Source organism: Balaenoptera musculus, chromosome 20, assembly GCF_009873245.2.
Source record: "Balaenoptera musculus isolate JJ_BM4_2016_0621 chromosome 20, mBalMus1.pri.v3, whole genome shotgun sequence".
Lineage (NCBI taxonomy): Eukaryota > Metazoa > Chordata > Mammalia > Artiodactyla > Balaenopteridae > Balaenoptera > Balaenoptera musculus.
The window spans coordinates 38,542,676-38,567,394 of record NC_045804.1 but is presented as its reverse complement, the minus strand read 5'-3'; the positions used below and the strand labels follow the sequence as shown (position 1 = coordinate 38,567,394).

General features: G+C 38.0%; 1 protein-coding gene across 1 annotated transcript in view; it reads left to right on the top strand.

Annotated features, from left to right (window-relative positions):
* Positions 1-24,719, top strand: part of HEATR6 (HEAT repeat containing 6) — a 44,209-nt gene that overhangs the window by 1,852 nt on the left and 17,638 nt on the right. The window contains exons 2-11 of the mRNA XM_036835838.1: positions 511-618; positions 2,784-2,924; positions 3,391-3,506; positions 4,355-4,469; positions 5,955-6,056; positions 7,379-7,516; positions 9,380-9,678; positions 10,469-10,646; positions 16,415-16,621; positions 17,028-17,127. Coding sequence (XP_036691733.1) covers positions 511-618; positions 2,784-2,924; positions 3,391-3,506; positions 4,355-4,469; positions 5,955-6,056; positions 7,379-7,516; positions 9,380-9,678; positions 10,469-10,646; positions 16,415-16,621; positions 17,028-17,127 — 1,504 coding nt within the window. The remainder of the gene's footprint in view (positions 1-510; positions 619-2,783; positions 2,925-3,390; positions 3,507-4,354; positions 4,470-5,954; positions 6,057-7,378; positions 7,517-9,379; positions 9,679-10,468; positions 10,647-16,414; positions 16,622-17,027; positions 17,128-24,719) is intronic.

The following is a 24,719-nucleotide window of genomic DNA, read 5'->3' as shown; positions in this document are numbered from 1 at the left end:
CATGTTTGGAGCCCAAAGACCTGGCACACTACCTGGCACAGAGAAGGTGCTCAGAGCTTTTTAATTCAATAAACATCAATAGATGAATGAATGGTGTGATTTGCAAATAGGTAAAAAGAATTCCTAATTTTACATTAAATTTGGACAAGTGTCATTTCTGATTTTCCTAGTGACATTGCAAATTTGGTTTGCTTACTCTTTGGTATTTTTAATTTCAGTGTGTGCTTTTATATTCTGGAATCCTTTCTTTGGTTATTTAATTGTACTGTCTCTACATATGTAGAGACTCTGGAGTCTTTAGCCTGAGAAAAATCATATTGATTCTTTTCCTTTTTTAGCACATGCTATTTTTATGCTGTCATCCTACTCTCTGCCTCATATTTCATCTTTCCCCATTTGGAGTGTGAACGTTCACTTTTATTTTCTCATTTGGCTGTGTTGGGGGCGGGTCTTCTTTTGGCTAACAGGTATAGCACCTTTTGATTGTTTTTTTTTTTTTTTTTTTGGTAGGACGTCAGTACTCTTCTTGTCCACGCTTGCCGACTGGTGCCTCTTAATCAGAATCATCTTGTCAGCAAACTGTCTCAGCTTATCCACCATTTACTTAACACACTACAGGTAATCATATAGGTAACTTTAGAATTCAGATCATGAATTTTGAGAATAAGTAAGTACCTTTGAGATACTATATCTGTGGTAAGTATGATAGGCTGGTCTTTTCAGAAGCGGTGCAAATGTGAGAAGCAAATGCCTTACTAAGAATTATATTAAAACAAATATAACTCTGACCAAAAAAAAAGATTCTGCAGGTTTGTCTGTCAGAGGTATTCCTATCTGTTTGGTTCAGGAAACCAATATCATTCAAGCCCCCAGGTCTTAGAATTTTTCAGGAAAGATAAATTTGACTAAGACATATCTATGAATAAATTGAAATATTCCCTACCCCTTTCCTACCAGTATTTTTTCCCCTCTCCCAAAGCTACCATTTTTGTCATCTACTTTTGGTCTTCATAGAACATAAGAAGTAGCTTAGGGGCAAGGGGACCTAGATAAAAAGATCCCTGTTATTTATGTCAAGGTCTGTACTATAGCTCCCCTCTCTTCAGAATCTTTTCCAACTTGCTAAATAAATCTGGTATCTTTTTTTAGGAACAGTTCAAAATTTGAGGCTGTTACTATAAGCTACCACATGAGTATGTGAATGTAGTTAGCACAAAACTTACCAGTTAGCATTATGTAATCTAAGATGCTTCTGGCTGTAAGAAACAGAAGAGCCAAGCCAGAATAGCTAAATAATTTTTTTTAAATGATCTTACATCACAAGCCCCAAGGGATGCAGCTTTAGGGGCACTTAATAATTGAGGCTTTCTGGCATCTTTCCATCCTGCCATCCTCAGTGGATGGGTTATCCTCAGCTAGCAACTCTCACACTTAAAATCCAGGCATCCCATGGAAAATAAATAACACCCAGCAGAAGCAAAAGAACTATGTATTTTTTGTCTCTTTTATTTAAGAATGAGGAAGCTTGCCTCACAGACTCTCCAGCAGTCTCTTCCCTGATATCAGGCTGGAGAGACCTAGGTCATACGAGAACCCCTCTATAGCAGTCTGATCAGGGGAATGGTATTACCATCAATGGCTTAAACAAGGGATTTCAACCTTGACTGCCCATCAGAATCACCTGGAGGACCTGTGCTCCCTAGATGATTACAATATGCAGCTCAGCCCTTATGTCAGGGTTTCCTATCCTTGGCACTGTTGATATTTTGGATTGGATAAATCTGTGCTATGAGGGGTTGTCCTGTGCATTGGAAGATGTTTAACAGCATCCTGGCCTCTACCCACTGGATGCCAGTAGCATCTCCAATTTGAACAATCAAAAATGTCTACAGACATTGCCAAGTGTTCCCTGGGGGACACAGTTGCCATTGGTGGAAAACCACTGTCTTAGCAGAATTGGGGTTTACCTTCAGGTCTCATGTGGGGAAGGTAGACACCCAAATAAGATCAGTATTCTGCCAGCAAGAAAAGAGGGATGAATATGCTGGAGGTAACCAACAGTGTCTGCTGCATGTGACTTGCTAAATGAAATAAGGCTCTTTTCAAGTTTAGAATTTTTCAAACTGATGTGGTGGCTTCTGAATGTTTGCTGTTCTCAGCGGTAACATCTTTTTAACACTGGCAGTTGGAAAGGTTCCTAGTCACCCATGGCACCCACAGCCGTTAACCAAGTTTCTAACATTTGGTGGTGGTTTATTTCAGTTGTCCATGAATTGGTACTTGGATTAGCCTACTTTATCCCAATAAAATTTTAAACTCCTTAAGGACAGGAATATGCCATCTCTTTCTGTTATATTCCCCACATCATGGCAGAGACATAGTAGCTATTTAGCAGACATATTTAGTCACAAGGTATTTGTTGAGCATTTACTAGGAAACATAATTGAATTAAAAGTTTTCAGCGGATTGAGTCTTACATATCTGTGTATTTACAGCTACCCGTGTCTGCTTAGTTCAAGGAAAAGTTACAAGGACTTTGCCAGGTTCTACTTTGAGTAGAGGGAGTAAAGGGGAAGAAGTAAGCAAGGCCCTGGGGCAGGGAGGGGGTCCTCTCGATCAAACTTTCACGGTCTTTAAAGCTGATTTTTTTGACACAAAAAAGATGGATACATGCACGCTCTCTTTCTCTTACACAGCTTGATTCAGGTGAGCATTCATGTCTGAAAAGGATTAAATATTTTTCTAGAAGTTAGATCATGTAATTTTTTCCCCTCTCTTGATAGGTGATTGTTGATGAACAGAACCTGGATTTCCTGTTGGCATATACTATTTCTGCTATTCAGCAGTGCAGTTCCTGGACACACATGCAGATTCTCCAAGCCTTGGCAGCCCTGGTTTACTGCAATGGCTCAAAGTGTCAAAAGGTAGTTTAAACTGCGTTCTGTCTTTCCTTTGAAAGGTTGGGAGCACAGGCTCTGAACCAGCAAGCCTGTGTTCACGTTTCTGTCCTGCCATTAGTTAGATGTGTAATGTTGAGTAACCCTTCCTCAGTCACTCTGAGCCTCATTTTCTCACGTGTAAAATAGTTCCGTCTCACTTGTAAAGTGCTTGGCACTTGGTAAATATTAATCATTATTATTATTATCATGACCCTTCAGCTATGCAGCCAAGACGAAAGAGCTTCAGCAACAACCTAGGCTGGGAGTGCTGATCCTTACTGATGTGTTTTGGGCATATTTTTGCATGTCTGTCTGAAGGATTTACCTAGCAGCTAGTCTTTTGGTACCTAAATTCCCTTTAGTTAAAAAAAAGAAGAAAGAAATCTATTTAAAAAGTAATGTTTTCCTAGAAGCTTTTCTTCGGCCAACATTGGCTGTGATGTTGTTTCAGTACCTCCCAGACTTGCTTGGCAAGAGCGGACTCTTGATGAAGCTGAGTGACTTGGCTCAGTCGGACCCTGAAGTTAGGAGAGCTGCAGTGCACTGTATGGCAAACTTATGTCTCAGGTATGTGGATTCAGTCAGACTTCCCAGGTGTAATAAGATGGGGCCTCTCATGGGCCCTTTGTAGGTGGTTCAATCTGTCTGAAGCCAGAGCCAACTTAGAAAAATAACCTACTTTGCATTTCCCGTGCTCTTTGCTAATGACATCATCTTATGTTGTTTATTTTTAATTTTAACGTTGCTTGTGAAGAAAGCTTATGAAGAAGTGAAGGACTGGGACCTTAGACTAGGACTTTATTTCTAAAATATGGTAAAAGTGATATATGTGCAATATGTTGAGGTTTTGTTTTCTGTTGGTATAAATTCTAACCATATTAAGTCTTCTAGAAGGATATATTCATCTTAATTTAAGCTTTGGTGAGATATATCTGTCAAGGCCACTTTCTTTGAAGAGAACAGAACCAATCCCAGCTGCCCAATTCTAAATTCATGCAATAGAAAATGAGTGGCACAAGCTTGAACTGATGTGTAATATCTTGTCTCTACATTGCAGTGTTGTCCAGTGGCTAGGAAGGCAGGTTCAGCTGTGTGATTCTAGCTTGACAACCTGTCTGCATTATTTCCCTCTAAGAACTGAAAAGCAGAATAAAAAAGATTTCGCTTTCTGTGTACTTGTTTCACTACAGACTTCTGTAACTTTTCCCTGTGGAAACCATTCTTCTTCCTATTCGTTCCCGCCTCGTGCCTGTCCACAGCAGTAGTTAATTAACCAGAGTGCACAATCTTTTATGATACAGTTTCATTCAAGGGTATATTCCAACTCCATTAGTCGGAATTTTAATTCTTATTCTTTTGCAAGCCCCATTTCAAAGGCGACTGAGTTGAAGTTGCTTTTTCTGTGTGTTTTTTAGTGTGCCAGGACAGCCGTACTTGGAGGAGCCCTACCAAAATATCTGCTTCCAAGCTTTCTTGACCACTTTACAGTCTCCAAAATCATCTGATATGGATGATATCACGTTTTGCATGGTAGGTGAGACTACCACTAATTCTGTGACTGTTACAGATGTGTTTAGAAGCAGCAGTAGAACAAAAGCTGCTATTAAAGAGTTTAATTTTGTTGCTGTATTAGTTTTGTCTAGAGATATAGGCATAAGGGGATGTTTATAATCTAAAAAGGCTGAACCCATATTTTTCAGGTTTAAATTACAAGAAATTATTTTTGTTTTTTGTTTTGCCATTTTTGTTTGTTTGTTTTGCAATTCTAGGTTCTTAAACTGTTTTTACCCTCCTGACTATAAAAGCGGAAATAAAAAATTTCTGACTAGTGACTGTCTTTGAGATGGAAGGGAAAGGAGTGGATTTCAACAATATCTGCACTATTTTATTTCTTTTTTTAAAAACCTGATGCAAATATGACAGTTTATTAACATGATTTAAACTCAAAGTGACACATTTCAAAAATTACAAGTCAAAGATGGCGAAAGTTTCTTATAGTCCCCAGCTTAGATAGAACCACTGGGAACAATTTGTTCTACATGCCCCCAGATTTTTTTGTATATAAATGAGCATATTTATAATTTTTTTTTATATTTATAATTTTTAAATGGGATCATATTTAATATGCTGTTTTGCAGCTCTCTCTCCTTTTTAAACTTAATATATCTTGGACATCTTTTCAATACCTGTTGATGTACTTCATGCTTTCTAACTGCTGTAGCTGGGAGACCTTGGCAATTTACTTAACTTCTTGAGCCTACATGTTCCTCATCTCTGAAATGGGAGAAATGTTGTAACTACCTTGTAGAGGTCTTATGAGGTGTATATGAACTGTTGATAAAAGCACTTAAATATGCTTGGAAAAGTGCTTGCTGTTATTGTTAAGTTTCATATGTAGCAGAGGGTTAGCTTCTTAAATAATTATCATAATTGATGGAAAATTAAAGTTTTTTTCAGTGATTCTACTATTTCAAACAAGGCTGCAGTTCACATCCTTTCCACGTAGGGAGTATTTCTTAAGGACAGAATCCTAGAAATGACATTACTGGCCAAAAAATTAATCTTGATCCGAATTGCCCTCTAGAAACCTGTCCCCACATACATTCCTTTGCTTTTAAGAGCTGCTGTGAAAAGAGCTGCTTTGGTTACCGCATGATAGAGATTTCCTGTTTCCAATCTCTGCTGCTGCATTTTTATTCCTATCGTACTCTTCCCACTAAACATCTCTTCTTTTTTTTTTCTTGCTCATGATTAGTACGTGCGGGTTTATAAACGTACGGAAAGACCACTCTTACTCAATAGAAGCGCTCCATTCTTCTAGAAAATAATTAGTAGTAGCTCATCAGCTTTCTTCTCTGGATCCTCATCTCTGCTCTTTTTTTTCCCCTCCCCTGTCTAAGGTTTTTTTCATCATCTAAAGGCTTTTCTTTCTCCATCCTACGTGGTGCTAGGAAGTTGGTCCCTGGACAACCAAATTTCATTTACCTTTTAACGTGGTCTCCTTTTTCCCTCTAGTTGTTACAAAATGCATTAAAAGGTATACAGTCTCTTCTAAATGGTGGGAAGATGAAACTGACACAGACTGATGAACTTGGAGCTCTTCTGGCTGTGCTAAAGGTAAGGCATTGCCTGTTTAAACCCCAGGTCCTCATGTGGTTAGTGTCTTTCCTGTTTACACCCCAGACGTAAGGACCAGTTTACATCATTACTCCAAGGCTAGCTTTAGGGTATTATATTTTAAGAGAGAAGAATAAAATGTTCATATTTAAATATATTTAAAATTAAGAACTGGGACTTCCCTGGTGGCACAGGGGTTAAGAATCCGCCTGCCAATGCAGGGGACACGGGTTCAAGCCCTGGTCCACGAAGATTCCAGATGCTGTGGAGCAACTAAGCCCGAGCACCATGACTACTGAGCCTGCGCTCTGGAGCCCGCAAGCCACAACTACTGAGCCTGCGCTCTGGAGCCCACGAGCCACAACTACTGAAGACCGCGTACCTAGAGCCCGTGCTCCGCAACAAGAGAAGCCACCGCAGTGAGAAGCCCATGCACTGCAACAAAGAGTAGCCCCGGCTCGCCGCAACTAGAGAAAGCCTGTGCGCAGCAACGAAGACCCAATGCAGCCAAAAATAAATAAATTAATTAAAAATAAATAAAATAAAATTAAGAACTCTAAAGACTAAATCTTTAGTAAATTTATCAAAATTCTAAAATTTTATTGGGAATAGGTTATGAGGTATGATCTGTAGATGATTTAATTTTAGATTATCTTGAATCTGTTTGGACTTGAAAGAGGAACCAGTGCTTCTCCTTGGCTTTAGGTCCCACGTAGTAGGCAGGCCAATCAAGACGTGAAGCATTAGGCTGCCATCCTTTGGCTTCTGAGCCTGCCAGTCAGTGGGAGAGTCAGATCAACCTCTCTGGGGATCCAGCTGTCTTCAGTTCAGCCAAGAAATAGTAAGAAACTTTGTGGTGGCCTTAGATCAAAGCCATGTATGATAACAGCTTTATCATGACTAAAACTTTAGTTCTTTTCCTATACCATCTCCCCTACTCCCTAATAGATAACAGAGAGCTAGATTTGGACATGGATATGCTAAATAACAATTATAGATTGGTTAAAAAAATTATAGATAAAATATTGGACAAAAGTGATTGGATAAATTTTTTAAATTAGTAAATAAAATTAGTAAGTAAATAAACTAGAATCTAAAGTTTAACCGGATCTGGCCAAACCAGATCCCTCTGGTCTAGATGAAATTAAACTCTCCTTTAAGCTCTAAACCTTCAGGGTATCTATTTTCTGTCCCATTTCAGTTTCCTTAATAAAGCTTTTAAACATTAATCTGTTCATCTGTGTGATTCAGAACACGGTGAATAATTCTGTTTTATGATTCGTTGTATGTGTGTTTGTGTGTTCCTTAATCATCATCATTAGAAAACCATGTTCCATGGACTCCCTGGACTAAACATAGAGATGCCCACGGTGTTGTACCCGACGCCACTTCCTCAGTATGATGGACGACCACCCATCAAACCGCAGCAGACAGAATCCAGCACTTCTCGACCAGCTGTGGTACATTTACGTATATTTAGCCTTAAGTTGTGGATTGTTTTTAATTGGCTTGCTATGTGTGTTTTCTATGATTTGCATCACTGCTGTGCCAAAGACTCACCTTGAATTTGATTTCAACTTAGGGTTTTTAGCATAGTAAATTTAAATTCATCAGGCTGCTAAAACTACCAGTTAGAGCATCTTACACTTCTAAGCGGGCTAGGCAATGTAACAGCTATAAAAATGGGCATTCGCTTTATACCCATAGCCAAGCATCCGCATCCCTCAAATGCTCAACACCACAGGTCAACAGACTTTTTCTCCAAGACACTAGCTGGTAAATATTATAGGTCTCTGTTGCCACTGCCAAATTTCCCAGTCTTTCCAGATAGCTGCCATCTCCCTCCTGTTTCTGTTGGAGAACCTAAAGCATACAGATGTACGGCTGAGGTATTACACCTAGAAATGTAATACCTGATTAAAATGCTTATAATTAGAAATTCTTTCACTCATTCACTTAGTCAACATTTACTGAGCATCTGTTATATCCCAGACATTGTGCTAAGCATTAGGAACATAGATTGTGGTTTTAGGAATTTGGGGGAGAAAGCGAAGGTGGATAAATAAACAACTACAGTGCAGTATTATGATTTCTTTCAACAGAATATTCACGGGGGTATTCTAGGAGCACATTCAGGGCAACGAATAGAGGAGTAAGGGGGTGCTTTTTAAAAGATACAGTGGCTAACCTGAGCCTCAAGAATGAGTAATTGTACAGAGAAGGAAGGAGAATGTTTTATTCAGAGGGAACAACAGGTACACAGACTTAGGGAATGCGAGTTGAACAATGGGCTAGAGTGTCAGGTGTGTGGAGGGGGAGGTGGGACAAGTATGTAGCAGAGGCCAAATCATAAGGGTCATACACAGTGTGCTAAGGAGTTTGGGTTTTTATCTTATAGGTGGTGGAAATGAAGCATCTGATACAGGGGAGTGATATCAGATGGGCATTTCAGAGAAGTCACTGTGGTAGCAAGTAAAAGGGTGTGAGTCTGGAGCCACATTAATAACTCAAGGTAGAAGTCATGAGGACCTTCTCTCCTAAAGGTTAGGGACCTTGAGAATGCAGAGGAGAGCACAGATTCCAAAGATCTTTGGATGTCCGAAAGAAGGAAGTAGGAGAAAAGAAAGAAACTGGTTTTTACTTTAAGTTTTTTGTTTTTTGTTTTTTGTTTTTTGGCTGCGCTGCATGGCATGCGGGATCTTAGTTCCCCGATCAGGGATCGAACCCGTGCCCCCTGTAGTGGAAATGTGGAGTCTTAACCACTGGACCACTAGGGAAGTCCCAGGCTTTTACTTTATATCTACAAAACCCCAGTGCTCTAAAACCTGGATTGTATGTAAAGGAGTAACATCCCTCCTGTGCATCTAGAGTGGTGCTAGCTGCGTATCCTGTTTGGGAGACCTGAGAAAATAATCACTCAAGTCACTTTCTGTAGACCTTGATCTCTTGCAGAACCTTTGTTGAGAAGGCTGAATGCATTCACAACCGTGCAAGGAAGGTGGCATTAGTCCGTACTTAAACAGATGAGGAAAGGCAAGCTCAGCGAGGCTAAATGATTTGCCCAGGATCACAGATGTAGAATTTATTAAACCCAGGTCACAAGTTTTGCTCTGTCCCATGTATTTCCTACCTTGTTTCTTATGGTCCAGTAAGGTGTACATAAACACTTAGCATAGTGCCTGACGCATGGAGTATTAAGTGCCGCTTTTTTCTCTTCTCCTCTTCTTTATCCATACTACGTGTTGGGGACATACTTAGTAATTATCAAATGAGAAGTTACCAATAGCTATCATATATATGTTTTCATTTGCTCCTAAAATCAGAATAAAAGGAAAAAATCAAAAGTAAAAGTGAAGAAAATCCAGCAAGGAGAGGAGGAGGAGGAAGAATCCAGTGGTGAAAGAGAAGTAGCCCCAGTCACTGGCTCAGGCAGACTGAACTCGCATAAAGGGGACACTCAGTGCCCCTCCGCCCTGGGTGTTCCGAGTTTGCCATTAGCTGGAAGTGGAGCTGCAGGAAAAGACCAAGTCTCCTCATCCTTCAGTTCTTCCATTTGGAAGAGAGTCAGCAGTAGTGAGTCAGACTATTCTGATGCTGAAGGAGGCATGCAGAGTCAAGTGAGGTAGTAGTATTTTGTTATATTTTTATGCCTTACATTCTGAGTTGTGTGTATAAGTTTCTAACCTTGCTTAAAAGTCTGACTGCCGCATGTGATTTAACTTGGAGGAGTCTCATTTACGTGGGACTTTGTATTACTCTGCACTTTGCATTGTTCTCTTATCTGCCTTTGTACATGTGGTTCCTCTGCCTGGGTTATTCTTTCTTTCACTTTTTTTGCCTTTTGCCTTGTTAACCACTACCCATCTTCAGTATGAGCTCAGCAATCATATACTCTGAGAAGCCTTTTCTGACCCCCTATTCCGGCTTAGGTACCCCTCCTATGTGACTCTTTGACTTATCTCTGATTACGGTGTTGTAATCTCTTTAACCCTGTGTCTCTGCCATTAATAAGCTTGTCAAGGGCAGGGACTTAGTTTATGTTTGCCAGCCTCAGCACAGTGCCTGGCACATACGTAAGGATTCTCAGTACATTATCTGTTGGATGAATGGATACTCTACAGTATCTCATATTTAATACTGATTTCCTAATATCAAAATGTTGCCCTCTTATTCTCTATCTAGTTGTGTTTTTTTAATTGTTGACTCTATTAACTTGTTAGATAAACAAATTGCTTTAACATGTTTTGATCACATTTTGAAATAATTTTTAAAATGTTGGCGTCTTTCAGATTTATTTAGAATGTTGAATTTCCCACTGTATCATTTGAGATGGCTGGAATAAATAGCATTTCATGCTTATGTTTTTAAAAACAATTAAAAGGCTTTTTTCTTCCTTCTTTTGGTTATTAAAGGTCTTACCAAGCCAAAGTTCGCCAAGGAGCATTAGCCTGTTTTCTTTCTACTATAAAATCAATAGAAAAAAAAGTTCTTTATGGCTACTGGTCAGCCTTTGTTCCTGATACACCTGAGCTTGGAAGCCCACAGTCTGTGTCCTTGATGACTCTTACGTTAAAAGATCCTTCTCCAAAGGTAAGAGCATTTAAATTCTAAGTGTTATAACTAGGAAGAAAATCTTTACAAGTCTTTGTTGTTTTCTCTGCCCCATCTGATCTTATCTGAACAAGGCTCTTATTAATACCGACCCAAGTCCTGACTTGAGAACCACTAAATGGGCAGGAGGATAGGAAATGGGCTTATGTGAATATCAGGTAGAGGGAGATCACACTGAGCTCACCTCCTGCCCCAGGGCTTGCTTGAAGCATGAGCACACTGAGTTATTGTTTCAGTGTCCTCTTTGAGCTGCACTGAAGCAGCTGTGCTTCTCTCTCTTTTATGAAAACGTTGATTGCCATGGTGTTTATAATAGAAAAAAGTTAAAAGTGGCTTTAATTCTCAGTGTAACATCATGGTATATAATGGTTATGAAAGATGTGTAAGGCTTAGGGAAATGCTGATGAGGCTTTATGAAAGTATAGGATATAGAATTATATGATCCCAACAGTGGTTTTTTTCCTTCAACTTTTCCATATTTTTCAAATCACAGGTAATAAACAGTAATACATAGTTTAATGAGAAAAACTTATTTTTAGAAAAGAAGGAAAAGTAACTTGGCAGTCGTGGATAGCTACAGCAAGGTAACTATGGCTGATCGAATATTTGCCTCTTCTTGGATATGTTAGCTCTTTTCCAGAAGTTAGCTTTTTACCCAAATAAGGAAAATAGTCTGCCGTTTAGATTCCTCTTAAAATAACGAACATTAAAAACTCATGCCAAATGGCATCTGTTATCCTCAGGTAATTAACCTACCCTCTCAAAATGAATGGTTTTAGTTAGGCCAATAGTATTATTTTCTGTTTTTAAGATTTTTCCCTTAAAAGTAAGGAGGACTAGCAATCCATCATACATTGAAACTCCCTTTGATCATCTCCTTGACTAGCTAATTACTATATAAGAAAACTTCTAAATGACCCTTCAACACTTTTACAGGGTGGAGAAAAATAAACTAGCCTCAATTATGCACACAAAAAAATGCCTTGTACAGTATTTCAAATACCCAATATACTAAATAGTTAAACCAGTAGAAATTTTTCAGATTGACTGAATCATCAGCAAATGAGAACCTGAAAAATGGTGGTGGCAAATAAATAAATAATGAGGCCATTCTAGTAATTGGAAGGAAAACTGCTATGAAGGTTGAAAATACATATATATATGTATTTATGTTTTTGAAGACCCTCCAGCTGAGGGGAGCTGCCGTAAGTAGCCAAGGAGATGGAGATGAAAGTAGATTGAAATAATTTTCATGATGTTTATATCTTTGTATTTTTCAAACATTTACATTTGACTTGCCATGAGAAATTTTACTTATTGCAAAGTGGTCCTCCTTGATTGGGGTACTTCTTAGATATGTTCTTGCTGTTTAATTTCAGTAATGCAAGAGACGTGATGAGTGAAAAAAAATATAGAACTCCGTTCTGGAGAAGTCCTAGGTCTAGTACGAACGCCACACAAAGGTCCTGGAGAAAGGGAAGACCAGTCATCATTCTTATACAGGTTTTTTAAAAGATCAAAGTAATGATTAAAATTCATGAGGTCAGTGTAATGGCAAGCGAAATGAATATACTCAGATTTTTTAGCAGATACTAGGTTTAGAAGGGTATAAATAAGTGTCAGGATAATTGTCCACAACAGGTCTTGGAGCGCACCACTGCAAACTGTCCATAGTGTGTAATTAATTGTGAACCAAGACCCATGTTAGAAGAAAGTGTTTTGGTAGATGATGTCAGTGAGAGAGGCTTTTTAGAAAGACTTCTAGAAAGTTACGTGCAAAAATTAAAAGTACTGGTTCATGGGCTTCCCTGGCAGTCCAGTGGTTAAGACCCTGAGCTTCAACTGCGGGGGGTGCCGGTTCAACCCCTGGTCGGGGAACTAATATCCCACATGCCGCAAGAAATGGCCAAAAAAAAAGTACTAGTTCATGTCATTGGAATAGAACAGCATTCTGGATTGATCAGAGCTAGGTTAAAAGGCGCAGCCATGTGTAAAAGCTGAGTGGTCACCTCTGGTGAGTATAGAGTTGGATAGCATAGACTGAAGTTTGTCTTAGCCAGGATGAAACATGACAAGACAAAAATAGTGTCTCTTCTCCTTGAAGTACAAAGTGATGATGGTTTTGAGTTCATGGCAGCTCTGATGTGACCTATGGTAGATTCAGTTGGAAGCACAATTGTCACTGATATACTGAGAAATTTTCCAGAGAGAAATGGGCAGAAGGAAACATGATTGGACTACTCCATTCAGAACACCAACAATGACAGGGATTATTTTCAGGAAACTGGAATGTAAGATGCTAGAATGGTTCATTGAGAAGGAGAAAACTTAGAAATTTCCTCTAGGATTTGGCAGTGTGATGGTACTTGGGAAATTGTCACATGTTTACATGCTGGAAATGTGCTTCAGAAAGCACATCCTATGTTTTCAGGCAAGATAGAGCAATCAGTATAATAATACGACTAATTAAAATAATACTTCTACTACTAGTAACAATATGACTAATTTAAGAATTTCTTCTTTATGATTTCCTCAGGTGTTACAAAAGTAGATTATGTATATATATCAACAAGACTTGACCTAAGGGACAAACTGTAGGGCATACCTTCCTCTTGGTACCTGTAGAATTATCCTGATTTTCAAATTCCATGATGATTATTTGTTTCTCTTTTAGAGAGCTATGAAATGTGGAAACAAATCAAAATCTAGATAATAGATAGCATAACTAGGAGAGAGAATAAAGAGTTGAAACTTTTAACCATCACGGAATGGTAGGTAATCAGGTTTCCTCTTTTATGGTCAGTTAAGAACAGGTGACCTTTGCTTGGAGGTCTCTAAATCTAGAGACCTTGACACAGTATGCACGTGCCTCCACCTAAAAGGCACCCAACTTTGGGGGTGTGCTCAAATGAAATTAACCCTGAACATATGTGAAGAATAATCAGGACTTGGACAAAGCCAAAGACAAGCACAGCCAGGTGCCCTGCATTGAAACCTCAGTGGTAGCCGTTCCCAGCAGTGACGACTTCATCACTCTTCCAGAAATATGCTGAGGCTGAACATACATAAAAAAGGAAAAAATAAGGATTGACTGAGCTACCTCAGCAAAAATTTCTACTATATCCTTAAATAGCAAAAAAGGAAAAGTGCTTTCTTGTTTCATTACCTTTGAACAAGCCTTCGTGCCCAAGGGGGTAAAACTACCCTCTAGTGAAACTGAGTGCACTGATGTTTATAAGATTAAAAAGGCTTTCATCTACCAACGTAAATATTCAGACAATAAAAATGAGCTCTCTGGAGAGCTGCACCTCTTATGGTTTGCTTGTACATCAGTACTTTCTGCTGGAAGTGCTGATTAGAATGGTAAACAGTATTAAATATTGATATAAAAATAAATGAAGCAGAACTTGAACCTGATTCAGTGTCATGAATAGCATTTTTATAACAACAAAGGTATATAAAACAGTGTTTAAAGGAAATAAATCAGCACTATGAGAAGTAAAATTCGATATAGTATCATATTTCCATGTAGATTTTATACCTTGATGGTAAAAAAATGACTAATTTCAGTGACATTCTTTTTTTTTTTTAATATATTGGTTGTATTCCTTTTTTTTTTTTTAATTTATTGATTTATTGATTGATTTATTTATGGCTGTGTTGGGTCTTCGTTTCTGTGCGAGGGCTTTCTCCAGTTGCGGCAAGCGGGGGCCACTCTTCATCGCGGTGCGCGGGCCTCTCACTATCGTGGCCTCTCTTGTTGCGGAGCACAAGCTCCAGATGCGCAGGCTTAGTAATTGTGGCTCACGGGCCTAGCTGCTCCGCGACATGTGGGATCTTCCCAGACCAGGGCTCGAACCCATGTCCCCTGCATTGGCAGGCAGATTCTCAACCACTGCGCCACCAAGGAAGCCCTCAGTGACATTCTTTTGTTTTCATCTGTGATAGTCATGAATGCTTTTTCCCACTTTGGGTACCAAAGTTAATTGAGCTGAAAAATTTTTACTTTTGAGTATTAGTTTATTTCTTTCTACAACTTGGCTTTTAATTTTATTTGGTTTGTTGAGCTGTTGAAATTATAATTTTTAATTATGTTCTAAAGAAATGGAGGTTTAGCATAACATCCGCCTTTTTTGGTTAAGACCAGCCAGCAGTCTAATCAGAGGTTGGCAGACTATGGCCTGTGGGCCCAATCTGGCCAACTACCAGTTTTTGTATGACCTATGATCTAAGAATGGTTTTTACACTTTCAAAAAAATTTTTTTAATCAAAAGAATAGTATTTTGTGACATGTAAAATTTATATGAAATTCAGATTTCACTGTCCATAAGTAAAATTTTATTTGAACACAGTCACATTTATTTCTTTGTACAGTGTCTGTGCTCCCATAGCAGAGTTGAGTAGTCGCAACAAAGACTCTGTGGCCTGCGAAGTCTAGACTATAAAATTTGTGCTACTGGCGCTTTATGGAAAAGTGTTGCTGGCACCTCATCTGAGTTCTTCTTGGACCAGCTGACTTGTGCACGAGCTCTCTCTCTCTCTGTCTCTCTCACACACACTTTCCTAATACATTGTCAACTTCCTGCCTTCCTTAAGTGATTATGCTTAATTCCAAAGACTCATACTACTATACTACAAATTTGTTCTCAAAGCAATAAATTTTTTGTTTATGATTCCATTCTACAAAAAGCATGCAGAAATGATTTATTTCTTGGTAATTTGGAGATAACAGTTGAAGATTTTCTGGAAAACCTTTTTCACACCAAACTCAAGATATGCTTCATATTGAGTAAATACTTAGATTAGATCCTAGAATTATAATGTTGATTCCTTGCTTTTTAAATATCTGACTGAAAGGTTTAATTGACATTTTGGGGTTAGCTGGCCAAAGAGGGTACAGTATTATTTCATATTAGTAGTCCTGCATTTATCACCTACATTCCATTTTGGTTAAATTGGCTTTCTTTTCCTTTCTTTTTTTCTTTTCTGATTTTTAATACTGCAGAATCATCAGAATACCAATTACAAGTAATCTTTTAACCTTATAAAGAAAATCTTAATGCAGTGGCACTATTCGTGATAAATAGAGCAGTCCATTGATAAAGGTGCACATGTTTTCCTTTCTATCCATAAAGTTATATTTAATAGTATTCCTTTGAGTATCAAAGATTTTATTGCAGATTTTATTTTCTGTACCTTAGAAGAATGTTTCTGAAAGTTGGGTCACTAATGGTGCCTGCCAGGCTGAGTATGCACAAAGTTTCTAATATCTCTATATTGAGCACTCATGGATGCTTTAGGTTGGAACGTAAAGCAGAAGGTCCTCAGGAACTTTGATATGAAACAGACCCTAGATGCGTGTAGTTTTTCCTGCCCACAGGCGGTTTGCTTTTCTCTTTTCATTTGGCTTTATGCTTTAATAAACTAGGCTTCTCATCTTTAAGTTATTTTCATGCTTGTGACATCAGGTTTTTATACTGTGGGGCAGCTTAGGTTTATTCCTTACAGTAGGAAACCCTAATAACAGCAATGTGATTTGAGGCTCTGTTGGATTTTTGAAATGTGGGGTAGGGGCGGCACGCAGGTGGCTTAGTTCACGGCTGCTCTTAGGGCCTGGTGGATAATCACATTGCCTTTATTCCTCTAATTAAAGGGATCCTAAATGCTTTGAAAATGAAAAACATATATAGGAAGAAGGGGATTCGAGTCCTGATTTCTAACTGATGTGCATCATCCTGAAATTTCAGACACGTGCCTGTGCTCTGCAAGTTTTATCTGCCATCTTGGAAGGCTCAAAGCAGTTTCTTTCTGTTGCTGAAGATACCAGTGACCACAGAAGGGCTTTCACTCCCTTTTCTGTAATGATCGCTTCTAGCATTAAAGAGTTGCACAGATGTCTTTTGTTAGCTTTGGTGGCTGAATCATCCTCACAGACCCTTACTCAGATAATTAAGGTAAATGTGCCAAGTTATCGGTGAGTTACAGAGGCAGTTTCTCTCTTTTTGCATAATGTTTATATTGCCCCAAAGTGAATTGACTTAAGAATATAACTAAGTAGTAATTTTATTAAAGATATCCTGTTTGGAAGTCTGTTCCTACTTGTCTGATCATACCTATAATCTCTGTATGTCCAAATAAATGATTTACTAAAAATACTGCTTTATCTTTAGTATTAAGTTGTACCAATGAGAGTACAAGTGCTAGTCCCCCTGAAAAAAAAAAAAAGGACTGATTTTTAAATAAGACTTTCTAAATTAAAGGCTCTAATTTAAAGACTTTCTAAATTAAAGGCTCTAAAATTTTGTCTCTATGCTGTGACTATATCAGGCCCACTGATGAGCTCTTCTTTGTGTTTTGCAGTGCCTTGCAAACTTAGTATCAAATTCACCTTATAACCGTCTGAAACTCAGCCTGCTGACCAAAGTCTGGAACCAGATAAAGCCTTATATCCGCCACAAAGGTTGGTGGTAGTTTGAAACTGATTGCTTCTTTATATCAATCAGATCTAGATTATTAGTTTAAAAAAATAGGGCATTTTTATAGCTCTAAGATATCTCTGCTTATTCTCCTCAAATTTTAGGGGGAATCAACTATTGCTAGAACCCCACTTTTGACCCCTAAAGCCTCAGTGGACACCACTGGAAAGAAGTGACCTGGAGAATTAACTGTAAAGTTTAATGCCTCTTCAATGCATCAGTGCAGTGACCAGAGTATCCCTTTAGAATTGAGATTGAGCAAAATCCCAGGGGGTCCCACTCTAGCATGTAATAGTTCATATCCTTTAGATATAAGTAGAGGATGGATGGACAGTCAGATAGACAGGCATTATCCTCATTTTGGAAAGAAGAAGTGGAATATAAAACCTAACTTCTTTAACATTATCTCCTCTGGAGTTCAGATAAAATTTCAGAACCTCAAATCTCCACTAACTACAGTCTTATTTCTTATTTCCTGACTTACTCCCACATATAATATATATGTGTTGCCTTTAGAAGATTTGTTTTTCTTTTGTTTGCAAGCTTCAGGATCAGACCACATTTTGTTGAGTTCTTAGTCAGAATTGTAGAACTTGAAGGAGGCACGGATGTTTTTGTGGCATCGTGGGAGATGTTCTGGACCCAGTGTCAGTCTGCAGCTCACTCCCATTTTTGCCATCGCATAGCCATGCCCTTCTCTGAACCCTAATTTCCTCCTAACAGGAAGATCTATGCCTACCTCATAAGATTTTTATGAGGCTTAAATGAGATAATGATATGTAAACAAAGTCCAATTCATCCCTTTCACCAATGTGTAAAAGGGGACCCAGGAAGGTAAATCTTGCCTTAAGATTGCTTATGACGTTAGTTGCAGAAGTAAGATTAAGACAACCCAAGTCTTCTGGCTCAGTCCCCTGCTCATTCCACTGCACTAGCTTTTCTTCATCTGCAGACTGAGGGGAGTGGACCATGTCTCAAAGGTCCCTTTCAAGTATCTGACTTTGTCCTCCAGCAACCTTTTATTATTAAAATGTTCAAACCCACAGAAAATTTTTACTATTGTACAGTGAGCACCTGTTACCTCTACCTAGACTTAACAGTTGTTATTACTGTCATATTTGTTTTCTCTCTCTCTCTACATATATGTATCAGTGTGTATATGTGTACGTGTGTGTGTTTATATGCATATTTTGGTCTATGTGTACATATTTATATAGACTTTTTTCCCTTGAACCATTTGAAGGTAAATTATAGACATATTTCACCCTAAATACCACAGTATGTATCTCCCCAAAATAAAGACAATCTCCTAAAAAACACAATACCATTCTCACACCTAAGAAAATTACATTGATTCCATAGTATTATCTAATGTCTAGTCCACATTCAGATTTCCTCATGTGTCCCCAAAATTCTTTTATAGCTTTTTTTTTAAAAAACCTGGATTCATTCAGGGTTCATGCATTATATTTAGTTTTGTTTTTGTTTTTTTTTTTAAATTCAACCGAGTAAATTTGAAGACCTAATTGACTTTGTTGAACGATTCACGAATGGGGCAGCATCTCATCTAGTAGATAAGAGGTGCTCCGAGGAGCTCTTCAATGGAAGGCTTTTTTTAAATTTTTATTTTAAAGGAACTCCTTTATTTATTTATTTATTTATTTATTTTTTTGGCTGTGTTGGGTCTCCGTTTCTGTGCGAGGGCTTTCTGTAGTTGCGGCAAGCGGGGGCCACTCTTCATCGCGGTGCGCTGGCCTCTCATTATCGCGGCCTCTCTTGTTGCGGAGCACAGGCTCCAGACGCGCAGGCTCAGTAGTTGTGGCTCACAGGCCTAGTTGCTCCGCAGCATGTGGGATCTTCCCAGACCAGGGCTCGAACCCGTGTCCCCTGCATCAGCAGGCAGACTCTCAACCACTGCGCCACCAGGGAAGCCCTATATTTAGTTTTTATGTCACTTAAGCCTTTTTAACTTTTTTTTTACTTGAAGTATAGTTGGCATTATGTTCAGGTGAACATAATGATTCAACATTTAAATACATCACAAGTGATCACCACGTTAAGTCTAGTAGCTAGCCATCTCTCACAATACAAAAGTATTACAGTATTATTGACTATATTCCTTATGTTGTATATTATATCCCTGTGACTTAATTATTTTATAACTGGAAGTTTGTAACCTCTTAATCCCTTTCACCTATTTCATGCGTCCCCTAACCTCCTCTGGCAACCACCAATTTGCTCTATCTGTAAGTCTGTTTCTGTTTTGTTTGTTCATTTGTTTTGTTTTTTAGATTTCACATATAAGTGAGATTATGCAGTATTTGTCTCTGTCCGACTTATTTAACTTAGGATAATACCCTCTAGTTCCATCCATGTTGTTGCAAATGGCAAGATTTCTTTTTTTTTTTTTAAATAAATTTATTTATTTATTTATTTTTGGCTGCATTGGGTCTTCATTGCTGCGTGCGGGCTTTCTCTAGTTGCGGCGCCCTGGCTTCTCATTGCAGTGGCTTCTCTTGTTGTGGAGCACAGGCTCTAGGCCCATGGCTTCAGTAGTTGTGGCACATGGGCTCAGTAGTTGTGGCTCACGGTCTCTAGAGCACAGGCTCAGTAGTTGTGGCGCACAGGCTTAGTTGCTCTGCGACGTGGGATCTTCCTGGACCAGGGCTTGAACCCATGACCCCTGCATTGGCAGGCGGATTCTTAACCACTGCACCACCAGGGAAGTCCTTTTTTTTTTTTAATGGCTGAGTAATATTCCATTGTATACATATGCCACATCTTTTTTATCCATTTAGGTTGGGCATTTAGGTTGTTTCCATATCTTGACTATTGTAAATAATGCTGCAGTGAACATTGGGGTGCATATATCAAGTCAATGTTTTTGTTTTCTTTGAGTGAATACCCAGAAGTGGAATTGCTAGATCGTATGGTAGTTCTGTTTTTAATTTTTGAGGCACCTCCATACTGTTTTCCATGGTGGCTACACCAATTTACATTCCTGCCAACAGTACACGAGGGTTCCCTTTTCTTCACATCCTTGCCAACACTTGTTTCTTGTCTTTTTGATGATAGCCATTATGACAGATGTGAGCTGATATCTCATTGTGCTTTTGATTTCCCTGATGATTAGTGGTGATTAGTAATGTTGAGCATCTTCTCATGTTTTTCTTGGCCATTTGTATGTCTTCTTTGGAGAAAGGGCTGTTCAAGCTCTCTGACCATTTTTTAATGGGATTGGTTTTTTTTGTTACAGAGTTGTATGATTTCCTTTTTAAGAAATATATATATATATATAAACACACACACACACATGGATATATCATTGGCAAATATCTTCTCCCATTCAGTAGGTTGCCTTTTCATTGTATTAAAGATTTCTTCCACTGCGTAAAAGCTTATTAGTTTGATGTAATCCCACTTACTTATTTTTGCTTTTGTTTCCCTTGCCTGAGGAGACAAATCCAAAAAATACTGCTAAGACTGACATCAAAGAGTGTACTACCTATGTTTTCTTCTAGGTGTTTTATGGTTTCAGGTCTTACATTTAAGTCTTAAACCCATTTTTAATTTGTTTTTTGTATATGATACAAGAAAATGGTCCAGTTTCACTCCTTTGCATGTAGCTATCCAGGTTTCCCAACACCATTTATTGAAGACGCTGTCTTTTCTCCATTGCATATTTTTGCCGCCATTGTCATAGATAAATTGACCATATAAGTGTGGGTTTATTTCTGAGCTCTCTATTCTGTTTTGATTACTGCAGTGTTGTAGCATAGTTTGAAATCAGGGCATGTGATATCTCCAGCTTTGTTCTTTTTTCTCAAGATTGCTTTGGCTATTTGGGGTCTTTGGTGGTTCCCTACAAGTTTTAGGATTACTGGTTCTAGTTCTGTGAAAAATGCCATGGGTATTTTGATGGTGAATGCATTGAACCTGTAGATTGCTTTGGGTAGTAAGGACATTTTAACAATATTGATTCTTCCAGTCCATAAGCATGGTATATGTATCTTTCCATTTATTTGTGTTGTCTTCAATTTCTTTCATCAATGTCTTATAGTTTTCAGAATACAGGTCTTTCACCTTCTTGGCTAAATTTATTCTTAGGTATTTTATTTTTTTGATGCAATTGTAAATGGCATTGTTTTCTTAATTTCTTTCCCTGATGGATTGTTATTAGTGAATAGAAATGCAACAGATTTCTGTATATTAATTTTATGCAACTTTACTGAATTCATTTATTAGTTCTAATAGTTTTTTGGTGGAGTCTTTAGGGTTTTCTATATATAGTATCATGTCATCAGTGACAGTTTTACTTCTTCCTTTCCAATTTGGATGCCTTTTATTTCTTTTTCTAGTCTGATTGCTGTGTCTAGGACTACCAATACTACATTGAATAGAAGTGGCAAGAGTGGGCATCCTTGTCTTGTTCCTGACCTTAGAGGAAATGCTTTCAGCTTTTCACTGTTGAGTATGTTAGCTGTGGGTTTGTCATATATGGCCTTTATTATGTTGAGGTATGTTCCCTCTATATCCACTTTGTTGAGAGGTTTTAGCATAAAGGGATGTTGAATTTTGTCAAAAGCTTTTTCTGCATCTATTGAGATGATATATGATTTTTACTCTTCATATTGTTAATGTAGTGTATCAGGTTGATTGATCTGCAGATACTGAACCATCCTTGCATCCCTAAGGTAAATCCCACTTGATCATGATGTGTGATCCTTTTAATGTATTGCTGACTTTGGTTTGCTAATATTTTGTTGAGGATTTTTGCATCTGTGTTCATCAGGGATATTGGCCTGTAATTTTCTTTCTTTGTAGTGTCTTTGTCTGGTTTTGCTGTCAGGGTAATGCTGGCCTGGTAGAATGAATTTGGAAATTGAATTCTCTTCAGTTTTTTGGAATAGTGTGAGAACAATTGATATTAAGTATTCTTTAAATGTTTGGTAGAATTCATCTGTGAAGCCATCTGGTCCTGGACTTTTGTTTTGGGGGAGTTTTTTTGATTACTGATTTAATTTCATTACTAGTAATTGGTCTGTTCAGATTTTCTATTTCTTTCTGATTCAGTCTTGGAAAGATGGTATGTTTTTAGAAATTTATCCATTTCTTCTAGGTTGTCCAATTTGTTGGCATATAACTGTTTATAGTAATCTCTTATGATCTTTTATATTTCTGTGGTGTTGGTTGTATCTCCTCTTTCATTTCTGATTTTATTGATTTGGGCCCTCTCTCTATTTTTCTTGATGAGTCTGGCTGAAGATTTATCAATTCTGTTTATCTTTTCAGAGAACCAACTTTTAGTTTCATTGATCTTTTCTTTTTCTTTCTTTTTTTTTTTTTTTTAAGTATCTATTTCATCTATTTCCACTCTGATCCTTATTTTCCCCTATGAGTTTTGTTTTTCTTTTTTTAGCTTCCTTTAGGTATGAGGTTAGATTGTTTATTTGAGGTTTTTCTTGTTTCCTGAAGTAGGCCATATTGCTACAAACTTCCCTCTAAGAACTGCCTTTGTTGTGACCTATAGACTTTGAAACACTGTTTCCATTTTCATTTGTCTCAATGTATTTTTTTATTTCCTCTTTGATTTTTTTCAGTGACCTATTGGTTGTTTAGTAGCATGTTGTTTAGACTCCACTTGTTTGTGTTTTGTCCAGTTTTTTATCTTATAGTTGATTTCTAGTCTCATAGGATTTTGGTCTGAAAAGAAGCTTGATATGATTTTAGTCTTCTTAAATTTATCGAGACTTGTTTTGTGGCCTAACATGTGATCTATCCTGGAGAATGTTCCACGTGCACTTGAAAAGAATGTGTCTCCTGCTGGTTTTGGGTGGAATGTTCTCTCTCTATATATCTATTAAGTCAGGGTAGTATAATGTGTCATTTAAGGCCAGTGTTTCCTTAAACACATTGTTTCCTTCTGTCTGGATGATCTATCCATTGATATAAGTGGGGTGTTAAAGTCCTTACTATTACTATATTACTCTCAGTATTTCCTCATGTCTGTTAATATTTGCTTTATGTATTTAGCTGTTCCTATGTGGGGTACACATACATTTACAAGTGTTAAGTCTTCTTATTGGATTGATCTCTTTATCATTATGTAATGCACTTTTTTGTCTTTTGTTACAGTCTTTGATTTAAAGTCTATTTTTTTTTAACATCTTTATTGGAGTATGATTGCTTTACAATGGTGTGTTAGTTTCTGCTGTATAACAAAGTGAATCAGCTATATGTATACATATATCCCCGTATCCCCTCCCTCTTGCGTCTCCCTCCTACCCTCCCTATCCCACCCCTCTAGGTGGTCACAAAGCACCGAGCTGATCTCCCTGTGCTATGCAGCTGCTTCTCACTAGCTATCTATTTTACATTTGGTAGTGTATATATGTCAGTGCTCCTCTCTCACTTCGTCCCAGCTTACCCTTCCCCCTCCCCATGTCCTCTCTACGTCTGCATCTTTATTCCTGTCCTGCCCCTAGGTTCATTAGAACCTTTTTTTTTTTAAATTCCATATATATGTGTTAGCATGCAGTATTTGTTCTTCTCTTTCTGCCTTCCTTCACTCTGTATGACAGACTCTAGGTCCATCCACCTCACTACAAATAACTCAATTTCATTTCTTTTTATGGCTGAGTAATATTCCATTGTATATATGTGCCACATCTTCTTTATCCATTCATCTGTTGATGAACACTTAGGTTGCTTACATGTCCTGGCTATTGTAAATAGTGCCGCAGTGAACACTGTGGTACATGTGAAGTCTGTTTTGTCTGATATAAATATTACTACCCCAGCTTTCTTTTCATTTTCATTTGCATGTAATATCTTTTTCCATCCTCTCACTTTCAATTTCTGTGCGTCTTTAGATCTGAAGTGAGTCTCTTGTAGGTAGCATATATATGGGTCTTGCTTTTTTATCCATTCAGCCACCTTATGTCTTTTGATTGGAGCATTTAGTCCATTTTCATTTAAAGTAACTTTTGATGGTTATGTACTTACTGCTTTTTTGTTAATTGTTTTCTGGTTATTTTTGTTGTTTTTCTCTGTTCCTTTCCTCTTCTCTTGCTCTCTTGTGATTTAATGACTTTCTTGAGTGTTATGTTTGTACAGTAAGTCCCCTACATACGAACGAGTTCCGTTCTGAGAACACATTCGTAAGTCCAATTTGATCATAAGTCAAACAGTTAGCCTAGGTACACAACTAACACAATTGGCTATATAGTATTGTACTGTAATAGGTTTATAATATTAATACACAAATAATACATAAAAAACAAACACAAAAAATGAAACATTTTTCATCTTACAGTACTTTGAAAAGTACAGTAGTGCAGTATAATGGCTGGCCTACAGGGGCTGGCATCGAGTGAACAGGCAAGAAGAGTTACTGACTGGAGGAGGGAGTGGAGGTGGGAGATGGTAGAGCTGAAGGATCGTCAGCTAGGAGATGGAGGGCAAGCTGCTATTTTACTCACGCCTGACATTGATGGAATGCATGTTTGCATCTTTGAAAGTTCACAACATGAAGGTTCACATGTAGGGGACTTACTGTATTCCTTTCTCTTTGTTT